The sequence below is a fragment of the Schistocerca nitens genome, chromosome 8, assembly GCF_023898315.1.
Source record: "Schistocerca nitens isolate TAMUIC-IGC-003100 chromosome 8, iqSchNite1.1, whole genome shotgun sequence".
Classification (NCBI taxonomy): Eukaryota; Metazoa; Arthropoda; class Insecta; order Orthoptera; family Acrididae; genus Schistocerca; species Schistocerca nitens.
Window position 1 is genome coordinate 93,750,868 of NC_064621.1, and position 16,382 is coordinate 93,767,249.

The 16,382-nt window shown below is 38.0% G+C and overlaps 1 protein-coding gene across 1 annotated transcript in view; it reads right to left on the reverse strand.

The window, feature by feature from the left end:
* Positions 1-312: 312 nt before the first annotated feature.
* The window catches only part of LOC126199087 (acetylcholine receptor subunit beta-like 2), a 298,793-nt gene continuing 282,723 nt past the window's right edge, over positions 313-16,382 (reverse strand). Inside the window, exon 12 of the mRNA XM_049935834.1 lies at positions 313-3,756. Coding sequence (XP_049791791.1) covers positions 3,538-3,756 — 219 coding nt within the window. The 3' untranslated portion in view covers positions 313-3,537. The remainder of the gene's footprint in view (positions 3,757-16,382) is intronic.

Below are 16,382 nucleotides of genomic sequence, written 5' to 3' on the forward strand. Positions count from 1 at the left end.
TGCATTTTTCCACTCCGAAAAACAAGATTTACAAATGGGGAGTTTTTACAAGTGTTTATTATATTCCGATTCCTCTATTTAAGTGTGTACTTTGGCACTAGCAGCATACACCAGTGCAGCACAGCAATAGATGAGGATTCCTCTCGAAGTGGTGGAATACTGTATTGTACCGTAGAACTAAAGAAGGAAACGACTCACATGTGTCTTAAAATGATCTCTTGCAAAGAAAACGCATGAAATGCAATTAAACATTTTATAAATTTTATTATAGGAACTGAAGGCACAACTTACAAATACGAATCTAAATGAAAGAAATTGGTAGACGCAGGGGACATAATTCTTATAACAATAACAATATTCTATGAACAGATACTCCACATTTGTACATTGCTTCTTTGAGTTGCATTTCTTCATACAGCAACTACATTGTTTCTGTAGTCTGTACTAACATTCTACAGTAATGAATTTTAATTATAATAAAAATTTCTGGTCCCTAACAAACGGGCACTTAATAGGGACCCTTGTGTTGTATGTATAAGCTTTCTGAGAGCATTTCATTATTAGCAATCTGAAGTGACAACTCACTTTTAAGGAATATAATTAATTATTGATTGTCCTGAGTTTTATACCGTGTCACGCATTTGGCAGAATTAATTTTATGGAAGAAGCAATATTATCTTTCTTTACCCAGTGTCATTCTACGCTGCAAATGAACATGTTTCATTGTATGGATTTTACGTCATAAAAACAAAGATATTTCGTACTCACAGCAAAGCGCCTCTTAAATTTTTTTATACTGGTTCTGAAGATTGTCACCATTGTTCAAAATGTTTATGGCACTTCAATACAGACATGTTACTTAGCGTTAATTTCAGAAAATCAAAATATGTGAAGTCTTTGTGAAGAGCCACTCTGCCTTCCTCCTCAGTAGTGTGCTATAGATAATTTGCATACTGATGATTATTACTGCACTAGAACTGACAAGAAATACAACCTCGGATTTGAAAATAATCCGCAACTTAAGTGGTTAACACAAAATATCTTATAAGACATGCCTATGTACAATTCTTCCGTGAGATTAAAATTTTAAATAACAGGTATTTTCAACATACAAGTAATGTAAACATTATTTTCGTCACGTAGTCTTACCTATAGATAGCACCACATTTACTGGCCGTTTGCAAATCATTAATCTCGCTAGCTTTTTTTCTTTTCCAGGAATATCATTTTTTAAACATTTGATATTGCAGCCTGTTTCATTCTATGCTTTTAAATTATTGTAACATCACAAATGTAATATCATTTTCGTTTAATAACTTTTTTCTACAAGTATACATCACATATGAGCCATAGGCCTGAAACGGTGGTTTTCATATTCCATTCACATTTTGGATCATCTAGTACTCATCTGCGATCCCTTGCAATTTAACTTGGCGAAACTGGTTTACTACGTAATTAGAGCGCACATTACAAATCGGCTATGCTGGTTCACAGAACTTATTATCAAAACTTCGCGTTTGGCGACCATAATGGATAAAACGAATCATTATAAATGGATTAAATTTAACCATAATATTTTAAATGGAGGCATTTACATGCGAAAATAGACCGGAAAGAATACTTTTCTATAAATTCGCAAATATAATAGCCGCCATTAACGACGAAAAATCCAAATGTTGTGTGATTAATTCTAGCAGTGACATTTTATTTAAATACTACCGAGATTTACAAGATATTTGAAGCGTTATCTAATACATTTCCTCATTTAAAAAGGGTTCTGTGTCAGAGATTTTCATTAGGAAATTGAGTATGGAGCGAATTTGCAAGTACATACCAATTCGGTTCATTGCCTCAGTGCGTGAACGTTTATTATGTAGTATATTGAGATTTGTCGGTTGTACAAGTACAGTATGGAAAACGATAAGTCAGATAGCTATACGTTACAATCAGCAATCGGTGTTTGTTTCCCAGAAATAATAGTGATTTTTAAAGGTATTCGAATACAGTGAACGTAATGTTTTGTCGTACTGAGACAGGCTTCCTGAAATATGGATGAGCTACCTGCCAGACAAATGGAACCAATCTTCCAATCGTCTCTTGTGACTAGTACAGTGAAGCTGAGCAGGACTGTTGAGTGTATTTCATCGGCTCGTTTAGTGTAGCGTTGATTCCAGATAGTGAAGCTCAGAGCTCCACCACTCGTATGCTATGTAGCTTCAGTTTGTAAGAAAGGACCGCTGTGTACACCATACTAGATAGTGAATGTTTCATTCATCAGAAAAAATTCCTGTTACACTTCCCCCGAGGTGGTATATTCTTGTTTCCTACGAGATGAGTCGATCTCCTTGCGGTGATCGGCAACAAGTAACCGTCCTGCGCCCTTTCGTTTGAGCATTAGTCTATCTCTTCTAGACAAGCAAGCATGAATTGTATCTGACACGTTCCTATGAAAATTCTTCTATAAAGACTGCCTCCTTCTCCCCCAAAATTCGGCTGCTCATTTCGATAATTTTGGGTTGTCTGAACAGTTTCTGGCAGACAAAAATCTCTCCACTAGAACCCTATTTGTAATTTTCACTTCCCCATTGTTACCTAAAGCTCGTTGAACAATAAGACACTTTTCAAGAGTGAACCATCGCAAAATTGAGCGAAGTAAACTAATTTTGTCCTTTGGCCGAGACTTCTTGCTGTGAATGTTTATTACAAGTGCTTCCCATCGTAGTAAAAGTAATAGTTCAGAACTAAGTTTTATGTGATCGTTTATACTGCCAAGTTCGAATTTAGTATTCACTTTCTGCGATGCTGTGCTTTTTATAGTACTAAGCTTTTAAACATTGGTTCAATGTCAGCTATCACTACGATCAGCGTAATTTTAATGCAAACAATGAACAACGTGCTATAACTATCGCTTATTAATCTGTGACTTTCTTATATGAAAAGTAAGCATTGTCTTTCGTTCACTACACTTTCCTTATTATGTCTATGTTGTCATAATGCTTAATGTATAACAATGGATACTAAGTGATTGTCGCCAATGTAGCTTATTGGAAACGGTAAGTTGGCAGGTTTAGATACTGCATTGCCGGTTTCCAATACAGATTTTATCCTGCATCAGACTAACAGGTTCCTAAGCAATGCTCTTAGGCACATGGGGTATTCAGGTGTTTCCCCATTACGTAAGTTCTTATAGGCATCATTAATATAACTGTTTTTCAATACAAAAAAGACGCTCAGTAATTCAGTTATACCTCAACAGTTTCTTTACCATCGGATGGTCCACTGCATTTCGGCTTCACGCAGATCTAAACAAAAAGTACAGATTCTCTGGTCACCGCTGTCAATCAAAGGAAAGCTCTCAGGCACTCTTTAGGAGACTACATTCCTAGCTGACAACCTAGCCCAGCTTAAATTTACTGCTCATGTCACCCAACTGCTCACCAAATCCATTTGCCAGACAGAACAAATCTTAGGCCATCCATTTACGAGAGCTCAAGAATTTAAAAATCAGGTCAGTGTGCTGTAGCTGTGAGACGTGTCTCAGTATATCGGCTTCTGGTGGAGGAGATCGAACGGGATGTTGTAGTAGCTGGGCCTCAGGGAGATGGCAGACTTCTGCTGGTCGATGGGGATCCTCTTGTCGTAGAGCGACGGCGCCTGGAATATGATGCCGCAGGTGCCCGCGATGCACGCCAGCGTGAAGATCCACAGGAAGAACCGGTCCAGCACCATCGACACGTACTTCCAGTCTTCGATCACCTGTCGACACGGAAAATTTCACTGTCGTACGTGCGTCAGGACAGATTACAAGAAAGAAGAGAGCAGTTGGCAGAGAACAGGTGGAACTGTCCGCTTCTTCGCAACGTGTGTTGTATTCAGGAAGATATTCTGAATTTTAGCTCTTCCTATCTCTTGGCTACAGAATGTACCAAGCTAATTGACACCCATCCGCCCACTCACTCACACACACACACACACACACACACACACACACACACACACACACACACACACATGATATCTTCCGAACCATAGATGAAGGGTATCAGACGGATGCCATATTCCTTGACTTCCGGAAAGCGTTGGACTCGGTGCCCCACTGCAGACTCCTAACTAAGGTACGAGAATAGGGGATTGGTTCCCAAGTATGTGAGTGGCTCGAAGACTTCTTAAGTAATAGAATCCAGTACGTTGTTCTCGATGGTGAGTGTTCATCGCAGGTGAGGGTATCATCTGGAGTGCCCCAGCGAAGTGTGGTGGGTCCGCTGTTGTTTTCTATCTACATAAATGATCTTTTGGATAGGGTGGATAGCAATGTGCGGCTGTTTGCTGATGATACTGTGGTGTACGGGAAGGTGTCGTTGTTGAGTGACTGTAGGAGGATACAAGACGACTTGGACAGGATTTGTGATTCGCGTAAAGAATGGCAGCTAACTCTAAATATAGATAAATGTAAATTAATGGAGTTGAATAGGAAAAAGAATCCTGTAATGTTTGAATACTCCATTAGTAGTGTAGCACTTGACACAGTCACGTCGATTAAATATTTGGGCGTAACATTGCAGAGCGATATGAAGTGGGACAAGCATGTAATGCCAGTTGTGTGGAAGGCGGATAGTCGTCTTCGGTTCATTGGTAGAATTTTGGGAAGACGTGGTTCATCTGTAAAGGATACCGCTTATAAAACACTAATACGACCTATTCTTCAGTACTGCTCGAGCGTTTGAGGGAGGACATAGAAACAATTCAGAGGCGGGCTGCTGGATTTGTTACTGCTAGGTTTGATCATCACGCGAGTGTTACAGAAATGCTTCAGGAACTCGGATGGGAGTCTCTAGAGGAAAGGAGCCGTTCTTTTCGTGAATCGCTACTGTATAGAGAACCAGCATTTAAGGCTGACTGCAGTACAATTGCCGCCAACTTACATTTCGCGGAAAGACCACAAAGATAAGATAAGAGAGATTAGGGCTCGTACAGAGGCTTATAGGCAGTCATTTTTCCCTCGTTGTGTTTGGGAGTGGAACAGAGAGGGAAGATGCTAGTTGTGGTACGAGGTACCCTCCGCCACGCACCGTATGGTGGATTGCGGAGTATGTATGCATGTAGATGTAGATGAAACGTGCGCGCGCGGCAAGTGTGTGTGCGTAAAAACACGCTTTTCTCCATGACCACCGATTGTCACCCACATGCAGTTGTGGTGGTAGATAGCTGTTGGTCGCCTGCTGTTACAAGGGAGATTGGTTGCTGACTTCTCACTGCCTAGTCCAAACCGCTAAGGATAGAAACTTGAAATCTGGAGAGCATGTGGATGTTATAGTGTTGGCACCGTTTAATAAGGAATTTTTCGAAATTCCATTCTCAATGAGGTGAAATAGGGGTGAAGGGTTTCTGGAAAATATGTTGCTATTAACGCAGTATTGAAGCTCGCACTACGATAACTGGTATTTGGCTTCTCGATCAGAAATAAAGAAACACGTGTTTCGGCATTTTAGGAAATGTAACCCCTGTGGGGGTAAAATAGTGTGTGAATCTTTTTTTTATTAATCATTATTAAGAAACGACTAAAGCATTTTAAAGCTACTTTTTAAAAATTGCTCTTTGACTTCTCGGTTGGAAGTAAACAAATACGTGTTGAAGTGTTTTTGTAAATTAAACCCCTACTGGGGTGAAATGCGGCCCGACTGATTTACTAACTCATCATCAAACTCATCATCAAACTGCTAAGGACGGAAACGTGAAATTTGCACAGGTCGTTGATCTTATATTGTAGGCGTCGTTTAGTAACAGACTGTTCCAAATTCCACCCCTAGAGGCAGCGAATAATCAGTTTTTTGACAATATATCGCTAGTAAGGTAATTTTTGAAGCCAGAACTACGATAATTGGTATTTCGCCGGCCGCTGTGGCCGAGTCGTTCTAGGCGCTTCAGTCCGGAACCGCGCTGCTGCTACGGTCTCAGGTTCGAACCCTGCCTCGGGCGTGGATGTGTGTGATGTCCTTAGGTTAATTAGGTTTAAGTAGTTCCAAGTTTAGGGGACTGATGACCTCAAATGTCAAGTCCCACAGTGCTTAGAGCCATTTGAACTATTTGATAATTGGTATTTCGTTTCTCCATCAGAAATAAAGAAATAAGAGTTTCAGCACTTTTGCAATTTCAACCTTTCAGGGGATAAAATGACCGGCGAATTTTTTTAAGCAAATCATTATTAAAGCACTACTAAAGCATTTTTACAGCTAAATCTAAGAAAATCTGCATTTGGCCTCTCGACTGGAAATAAAAAGCTACGTGATTCAGAGTGTTTTTTAATTTTTTAATTTTTTTTTTAATTCAATGGTGTGAAATAGGGGATGAAGATTTATATGAAAACATTTCATTATGAAACCATTCTTAAAACTAAATCTATAAAAATTGGTGTTTGACTTCGAAAGAAACAGGTGTTACGGGATGGAAGCTGTTTCTATGGAAATATCAGCAGAAGACCTCAAAAGACAGGATTAACAAAAACCTTTGACTCCAGCTACCAGAATCGCTTTCAGAAGTACATTCGGGGAAGATCATGCTTCTATGGTCTAATTTAGTGTGAAAGGTTACGAGATGCATCTGTTTGCGAACGACATAAAAATCCGATTAAAGAAAATAATCTGTACAGACCATAAAGTCTACTCGAGAGAAGCTACGTGCGCTAAGCTACACATACCAAAGATCTCAATTTACGTCTGTAACAGTAGATAACATTCTTCCACAAGTTAATGAAAACAGTTCCAGTCCCCTAGTGAATCCAATGTTTACGGGAGGTTCCCCTTAGGCGAATATTGGCCCTTTCCAGACATCACTAGTTGGGTTTCCCTCTGCCCCACAGTCAGCCTGCTGTGAATTTGGCACAAAAGAACTAAGTACTGCAAATGCTCTCACTAATTTTAAATAAAAGTTTTAAAAAGAAAAATTAAAAATCACTGCACAATACTGTCTATGTGTTCCCCATTTTTAATGTAATGATATTCTTATCCTCCCAAAATATGGATACCTGTCCCTGCAGAAAACAATCATTTAATAATATTGTGAGACAATGAGAAGTACTTCAGTCAAAATACTATCCCGCAAAAGTCCTTCCTCTTTCACGTTACTGAATCACAGTCTTATTATCCGCGTGCTGTTCTGGTATTTCAGAGCGAACACGATGGTAGTAAACTACATAGCTTCCACCGTTGTGTCATCTGGTAGCGGAATTCCCAGAAAGTGTTGCTCTGAGATCGTCGTCATTAGGCCATCGGTTTTTCTCGAAGTGGACAACACAGTTGCGCTTCGTGGAAAGTGCTAGCCAGACAAGGCGCTAGCGGTGACCATAGACAACAGTTCTCGCCCAGACGCCCGCTAAAACAGCACACAATGAGGCCGCACAGGCGAAGCAGAGTAGCTTGTTATTCAGCAGATCTAAGGACATTGAAGACGGGGAGGATAGGCGTTTGTTACACGGGTATTCAGTTCAAAGAAGGAATGAATCAGATTTTTTTCAAAAAAATGTTTGGAGACAAGCTACGTATTTATAGTTGAAACAGAAAAGGAAAGGACAGAGCTGATAAAAATCCACTGATAAATAAAGAAATGATACGCGAGTCGCCTAGAACTCTGAGGCCGCTAGCGATACTGCATAATGTTCCACTTGCTATGCCAGAAAATGAATGAATTAAATCAATATACAGACAAGAAGACATTCATAGAAGAAACGAGAGTCAGAAATAAAATAGGGCAAAGAGGAAAGCTGATTGGCTGCTCTGAAATTTGTTTTTGACGACATGCACCATTTTTTCCAAAAATGATTAACAAAAGGACTTTTCCCTACTTGTCACTTTTCTATCATCACTCAGCAACAAACTGAAGTTAATATTTTGCTAACGTATGTTTGAAATTCATATTTCAATAAAGAAAACGCAAGTCGTAGATGATTGTGTTGAGCAAAGTGTCTCATTGCTACGGCCAACATATCTTCTTCACAACTTATCTTGTCTTTTTAAATCTTCTCAGTATTCGTATGTAGGTGATGGATCCTATCGCAAAGTACTTTTATTTCAAGTCTGATGTATACTCATGTCGATATCATCTTCGTAATGCTTGTTGTCATTTGTGGTTCTTCTATTATCTGTGTACAGTCGTTATCTGTCCGTATTATCTGTTGCATACTGTCACACTCCGTGGACGACACCACGTCGCTCAATGTGACGCTCTGCATTCGTTGTACTTTCAGCCCGTTCTGAATTTCAGTGTTATGTCAGTCTTGATGACTTCCTTCTCTAGAGATAGGCCCGTTGTCTAACTCTTGGTTTCATTCCTTCTGAGCCACTTCCAGTAAAACTAGTTCTTCTGCCTTTTTGTTGGGGATATGTGAACAAACATTTTCCAGCGTGCATAGTGGCGCACAAGATATGATGTTCAGAGTGCATTAGACTCTGTGTAATATACATGTTCCGTGTTTGTTGATGGGGCAACGCAATATAATTTGGTAATCAAATGTATTAATATCTGTTGTGCGAATAAAGCATAAGTTTATTTTGTCCCTTAAGTAGTTGTTACTTGTCATTTAGCTGCGTTAATCTGCATAAACTACAACAGGTGATGGGCCCAGCTATTGGATTAAAGCGAAATAATAAGCTTTAAGGTGACGTGTATTTGCGCAAAAAGTTAGCGGAAGTTCGTATAAAGTTGGATTGTGTACGCTACACGAAGAAGAAAATAACTGTAAAATGAGTACAACACAGATACTGCAAATAGAGCGACTTGTAGGGCGCGAAAATTACGTGACCTGGAAATTTTCCGTTGAGGCGTATTTGCACTTGGCTGACTTATGGGACGCCGTAAACGGTAAATTGGCACCTACGGAATTAAATTTTGTTACTAAGGATCGGAAGGCGAAATCAAAACTATTCCTTTTGATTGAGCCAGTGAATTATGTTCACATAGAAAAGGCTACGTCAACAAAGGAGGTATGGGACAAACAATCGAATTTAAAGATGGTGGTTTAACCAGAAAAGTAGAATTACTTCGTGAGCTGATAACCACAAGATTGAATAAGTGTAAAAGAGTGGATGAATATGTGAATACTATAATTTCAATCTCCAATCGTCTCAGCAATATTGGTTTTGAAATTGTGGATGAATGGATTGGAACGTTATTGTTAGCTGGACTACCAGAGAAATGTTAGCCAATGATTATGGGTTTGGAAAGTTCGGGAATACCCATTACAGCGGAAAGTGTTAAAGTAAAGATTCTACAGGACGTGAAGAATGAACCAGATTGTAATGCTTCAGAAAAAGAAACAGCGCCGGCTTTGTACTCTAACTACAAGAAGAAGAAGCCAATAAGATGTTTCAGATGCCAGAAAATTGGACATATTGCTTCAAAGTGTAACGAAAAGTTAAGTATAAAAGAAAAGAAGCATGTTAATTCTAGTAGTCCTGAGAGAAAGACTACCGATAAAGGTAAGGCATGTTCTGTTTTTTACTCTTTCAATGAAACGAGTGACGATCATGCAGAATGGTTCCTAGATTCAGGAGCATCTGTGCACACTACCAAAGCTCCGTCAGGTTTGTATGATGTTCAGTCAAGGACTGACATTGAAATTTCCACACTTGACGGATCTAAGTTAAGATGTGAACACGCAGGAAAAGTGAATCTTAATTTGCTTCTGAATGGGGAAAAGGAAATTGTTACTGTACATTATGTAAAGAATATTGCAACTAATTTGTTGTCAGTAAGCGAAACAGTAAAGAAGGGTAATAAAGTTATCTTCGATATAGAGGGAGCCAAAGTGATAGACTCTTGAGGTGATATTGTAACTACTGCAACTAATGTAAGAGGTATTTACAAAGTGAATACAGTTCAAAATACTGCTGAAACAGGAAATCGCTCTGTTTATGCTGCAAAAAGTTTCTTGTGGCATAGAAGACTTGGACATTTGAATAGGAAAAGTATGACTTCACTGAAGAATATGGCAACTGGGATGGAAAATTATGGAATGAATAATGTTCAATGTGGAGTGTGTTTGCAAGGGAAGCAGGCTAGACTGCCATTTAAATCGAGTCAGAGCAGATCCACCGAAGTCTTCCAACTCATGCACTCAGATCTCTGTGGACCTATGGAGAATAAATCCTTAGGAGGTAGCTCCTGACATTCATAGATGATTTTTCTAGATACATGCATGTTTATTTTATAAGTAGCAAGGATCAAGTGAATGATGTATTTGTTGTTTATTGCAAAATGGTCGAAAGACAGACTGGGAAGAAAATTAAAATTATTAGATCAGACAATGGATCAGAATATGTAAACAGACGGTTTAAGGAACAGTTGAATGGAATGGGTATTAGGCATCAGACTACCATTCGCTACAGTCCTTCTCAGAATGGAGTTGTAGAACGACCCAACAGAACCATTGTAGAAAAGACAAGAAGTATGTTAAGCGATGCTGAGCTACCTAAGTGTTTTTGGGCAGAGGCTGTGTCAACAGCAGTGTATTTAATTAGCAGATCACCTAACAAAGCTGTGAGACGCAAGACACCTTATGAAGTACGGACTGGGAAGAAACCGGATCTAAAGCACTTAAAAGTCTTTGGATGTGAAGCTATGGTTCAGATTCAAAAACCATTAAGAGGAAAGTGGGATGCAAAATCTCATGGCTACTGTGAGGATTCAAAAGGCTACAGATTTTATAATCCTGTGAATAAGAATATAATAAGTAGTAGAGATTGAAAAGGCTACAGATTTTATAATCCTGGGAATATTAAGATTATAAGTAGTAGTGATGTAGTATTTCTGGAGGATTATAGACCTAAAATAAAGGAAAGTAATCAAAATGATGCAGTAAGGCAACCAAGCATAATGTGTGATAGTGCTGAAACAGAGATGGAAACTAAAACAGAGGAAGACGAGAATAAAGAGGAAGTTGATGTGCTACCCGAGAATCAAATTGAGGAAGATGATTCAGCAGAGGAAGTCGGTTTAAGGCGGTCTTCACGTATAGCAAAACCAAAAGAATATCCAGATTATGAAATGTATGCTGCTCAAACAATCAACAATGAACCAATCACAGTTGATGAAGCTTTAGCAAGCTCAAATGCTCAAGACTGGAAAAAGGCTATTGAAAAGGAGCTGCAATCTTTTGTGGATAATGATACATATGAATGGGTTGACATACCTGAAAATATAAAGCCACTAAGAACAAATGGGTGCTTAGTATTAAAAGTCATGAGAGTGCAATACCAAAATTCAAAGCCAGTTTGGTAGTTAAAGAATATTCTCAGAAACAAGGAATAGATTACAATGAAATTTTCTCACCAGTGGTGAGGAGAAATTAATCAATACTTAGGCATGAAGATTCTGAGAAGTACCAACAGAGAAGAATTATGGATTGTACACAAGGAAGATCTTAGAAAAGTTCAATATGGAAAATTGTAAACCTATTTCTACTCCTAAGGAAAACAATGTAAAACTGCTAATAACTGATGATGACAAGAAATATAAGGAAAGTATGCCCTAATTGGAAGCTGTAGGAAGTCTACTGTGCTTAGCACAGACTTCCAGACCAGACATTGCATTTGCCACAAATGCAGTAAGCAAGTTTTGCAGTGATCCGAGGGAAAAGCTCTGGATGGCAGTCAAGAGAATATTGAGATATTTAAATTGAACTACTGATTATAAGCTAAAATATTCTAAAACTGGAAATATAAATTTGGAAGGATAAGTGATGCAGACTGGGGAAATGCGCTGGAAAGCAGACACTCCATCACTGGAAGTTGTTTTAGACTAATGGGAGCATTGATGTCATGGTCATGTAAGAGACAAAGAACTGTTGCTTTGAGTACTGTAGAAGCTGAATATATGGTCTTGTCCTCCACTATCAAAGAAGCTCTTGGATCCGCACACTGATGAGTGAAATAGAATCTCCTCCAACATTAAAGCCAACTGTGGTATTTTGTGACAATATGGGAGCTATTAAACTTGCAAAAAATAATGTCACGAATGTAAGATCCAAACATATCGACATAAACCATCACTTTATAAGACATCATGTGGAACGGGGAAATATAATCCTCAGTTATCTATGCACAGAAGAAATGTTACCTGATCTCCTAACCAAGCCTCTCAGTAAGGACAAATTTCAGAATCTGATGAAACATTATCGTTTAACCTCGGATGTGTAGTGTTGAGTATCTGAAAAATATTTGTTCACTGGGGAGTGTTGGGGATATGTGAACAAACATTTTCCAGCGTGCATAGTGGCGCACAAGATATGATGTGCAGAGTGCATTAGACTCTGTGGAATATACATGTTTCGTGTTTGTTGTTGGGGCAATGTAATATAATTTGGTAGTCAAATGTATTAATGTGTGTTGTGCGAATAAAGAATAAGTTCATTTTGTCCCTTAAATAGTTGTTACCTGTCATTTAGCTGCGTTAATCTGTATAAACTACAACACTTTTACCATTCTTTTCATAGTCCTTCTCTTTACCTATCCTGTCAACAAGCTCAGTTTTGTTTGAAGTGTATGTGGCAGTATTTCTTCCCGTTCTGCTCTTCATATTGAAACGCAAAATTTTCGCATTTTCTTTACAATCTTTTCTTTTTGATAGTGGATTTCGCTCCCTACAAAGATAAGAGGAAATTTTATTATCCCTTCTATAGATGGTCTCGGGTTTTCTGATTTTCCTGGAGGATGGTGTCTCAACTTCTTCATGTATATATGGTTTCGATATGTCATTATTATTATTTCTTTACTTTCTCAGACGTTAAGTCTGGTTGAGAATGGAAAGTGACGCGGACCTTGATCAAGCGTCACTTCCTATTAACTGTACGGTATGTGTTATATTGCATTTAGGAACTTTCGGGTAATTGAACATGTATCAATAATTACGGATTTCTGTAGTTGTATATATGTGTTTGGATGTAGCTGTATTGCATTGATGTACTGGTGGATATTGTGTGGTATGACTCCTGTAGTTGATACTATAATTGGTATGATGTCAACTTTATCCTGATGCCACATGTCTTTGACTTCCTCAGCCAGTTGGATGTATTTTTCAATTTTTTCTCCTGTTTTCTTTTGTATATTTGTTGTATTGGGTATGGATATTTCGATTAGTTGTGTTAATTTCTTCTTTTTATTGGTGAGTATGATGTCAGGTTTGTTATGTGGCGTTGTTTTATCTGTTATAATGGTTCTGTTCCAGTATAATTTGTATTCATCATTCTCCAGTACATTTTGTGGTGCATACTTGTATGTAGGAACTTGTTGTTTTAAAAGTTTATGTTGTAAGGCAAGCTGTTGATGTATTATTTTTGCGACATTGTCATGTCTTCTGGGGTATTCTGTATTTGCTAGTATTGTACATCCGCTTGTGATGTGATCTACTGTTTCTATTTGTTGTTTACAAAGTCTGCATTTATCTGTTGTGGTATTGGGATCTTTAATAATATGCTTGCTGTAATACCTGGTGTTTATTGTTTGATCCTGTATTGCAATCATGAATCCTTCTGTCTCACAGTATATATTGCCTTTTCTTAGCCATGTGTTGGATGCGTCTTGATCGATTTGTGGCTGTGTTAGATGATACGGGTGCTTGCCATGAAGTGTTTTCTTTTTCCAATTTACTTTCTTCGTATCTGTTGATGTTATGTGGTCTAAAGGGTTGTAGAGGTGGTTATGAAATTGTAGTGGTGTAGCTGATGTAGTTATATGAGTGATTGCTTTGTGTATTTTGCTAGTTTCTGCTCGTTCTATAAAGAATTTTCTTAAATTGTCTACCTGTCCATAATGTAGGTTTTTTATATCGATAAATCCCCTTCCTCATTCCTTTCTGCTTAATGTGAATCTTTCTGTTGCTGAATGTATGTGATGTATTCTATATTCATGGCATTGTGATCGTGTAAGTGTATTGAGTGCTTCTAGGTCTGTGTTACTCCATTTCACTACTCCAAATGAGTAGGTCAATATTGGTATGGCATAAGTATTTATAGCTTTGGTCTTGTTTCTTGCTGTCAATTCTGTTTTCAGTATTTTTGTTAGTCTTTGTCTATATTTTTCTTTTAGTTCTTCTTTAATATTTGTATTATCTATTCCTATTTTTTGTCTGTATCCTAGATATTTATAGGCATCCGTTTTTTCCATCGCTTCTATGCAGTCGCTGTGGTTATCCAATATGTAATCTTCTTGTTTAGTGTGTTTTCCCTTGACTATGCTATTTTTCTTACATTTGTCTGTTCCAAAAGCTATATTTATATCATTGCTGAATACTTCTGTTATCTTTAGTAATTGGTTGAGTTGTTGATTTGTTGCTGCCAGTAGTTTTAGATCATCCATGTATAGCAAATGTGTGATTTTGTGTGGGTATGTTCCAGTAATATTGTATCCATAATTTGTATTATTTAGCATGTTGGATAGTGGGTTCAGAGCAAGGCAGAACCAGAAAGGACTTAATGAGTCTCCTTGGTATATTCCACGCTTAATCTGTATTGGCTGTGATGTGATATTATTTGAATTTGTTTGGATATTAAGTGTGGTTTTCCAATTTTTCATTACTATGTTTAGGAACTGTATCAATTTAGGATCCACTTTGTATATTTCCAATATTTGTAGTAACCATGAGTGGGGTACACTATCAAAAGCTTTTTGGTAATCAATGTATGCGTAGTGTAGCGACCTTTGTTTAGTTTTAGCTTGATATGTCACCTCTGCATCTATTATCAGTTGCTCTTTACATCCTCGTGCTCCTTTGCAACAGCCTTTTTGTTCTTCATTTATGATTTTGTTCTGTGTTGTATGTGTCATTAATTTCTGTTTAATGACTGAAGTTAATATTTTGTATATTGTTGGTAGGCATGTTATGGGGCGATATTTAGCTGGGTTCGCTGTGTCTGCTTGATCTTTAGGTTTCAGATAAGTTATTCCATGTGTAAGTGTATCAGGGAATGTGTATGGGTCTGCAATGTAACTGTTAAATAATTTAGTTAGATGTGAATGTGTTGAGGTGAACTTCTTTAACCAGAAATTTGCTATTTTATCATTTCCAGGGGCTTTCCAATTGTGAGTAGAATTAATTGCTTGGGTGACTTCATGTTGCAAAATTATCACTTCAGGCATTTGTGGTATCATCTTGTATGTGTCTGTTTCTGTTTGTATCCACCGTGCATGCCTGTTATGTTGTACCGGGTTTGACCATATGTTGCTCCAGAAGTGTTCCATGTCTGTTATGTTTGGTGGATTGTTTATTTTAATGTGTGTGTTATCTATTGTCTGGTAAAATTTCTTTTGGTTTGTGTTGAATGTTTGGTTTTGTTTCCTTCTATTTTCACTTTTTTTGTATCTTCTGAGTCGTTTGGCTAATGCTTGTAATTTCTGCTTCTTTTCGTCTAATTGCTCTGTCGCTTCTTGTTGTGAGATTTTACCTAACCTTTTTCGTTTTTTTTCCGAGATTTCATTTCTTATAAATTGTGTTAGCTGTCCGATGTCTTTTCTCATTTTTTCTATTCTGATCTGTAGCCTGTGTTGCCATGCTGGTTTTGTGGGTTTCTTCTGTGTGTTGGTTGGTTCTGATCTCTGTCTAGTGTGTATATTTAGTGTAGTGAGTGCTCCTATATAAACCAGTAGTTGTAACTCTTCCATAGTTGTGTTTTCATTTATTTTGTTGTGTATGATTGTGTTGATAGTTTTTATTGTTGTTTCGACTTGTGGGTTATTTGGTGGTCTATGCAAGAATGGTCTAATGTCTGTATTTGTGTCTTTGTATTCTATATATGTTAGCTGAAATTTTTCTTCTATATCTAGCATCTGTGTCACTTCGTGTTCTATTTGTGCTTGTTCTGGTGGCTGTCTTAAGATTTCGTTTTCCTCTGATTGTTTAATTGGTGCGTGTTGTTCTTTGTTTGTTTGCTCTGGGATGTTTGAGTCCATTACTGTATTTTCTTCTTCTTCTGATTGCACATTATTTTGTTCCAGTATTTGTTGTACTTGTTGTTTGATATTTTCTAATTCTGACTGGGGTATCCTGTTATTTTTGATTATTACACGGATCTGATCAGCTAGTCGTTGTTCTGTTGTTGTTGTTGTTGTTGTGGTCTTCAGTCCTGAGACTGGTTTGATGCAGCTCTCCATGCTACTCTATCCTGTGCAAGCTTCTTCATCTCCCAGTACCTACTGCAACCTACATCCTTCTGAATCTGCTTAGTGTATTGATCTCTTGGTCTCCCTCTACGATTTTTACCCTCCACGCTGCCCTCCAATGCTAAATTTGTGATCCCTCGATGCCTCAAAACATGTCCTACCAACCGATCCCTTCTTCTAGTCAAGTTGTGCCACAAACTTCTCTTCTCCCCAATCCTATTCAATACCTCCTCATTA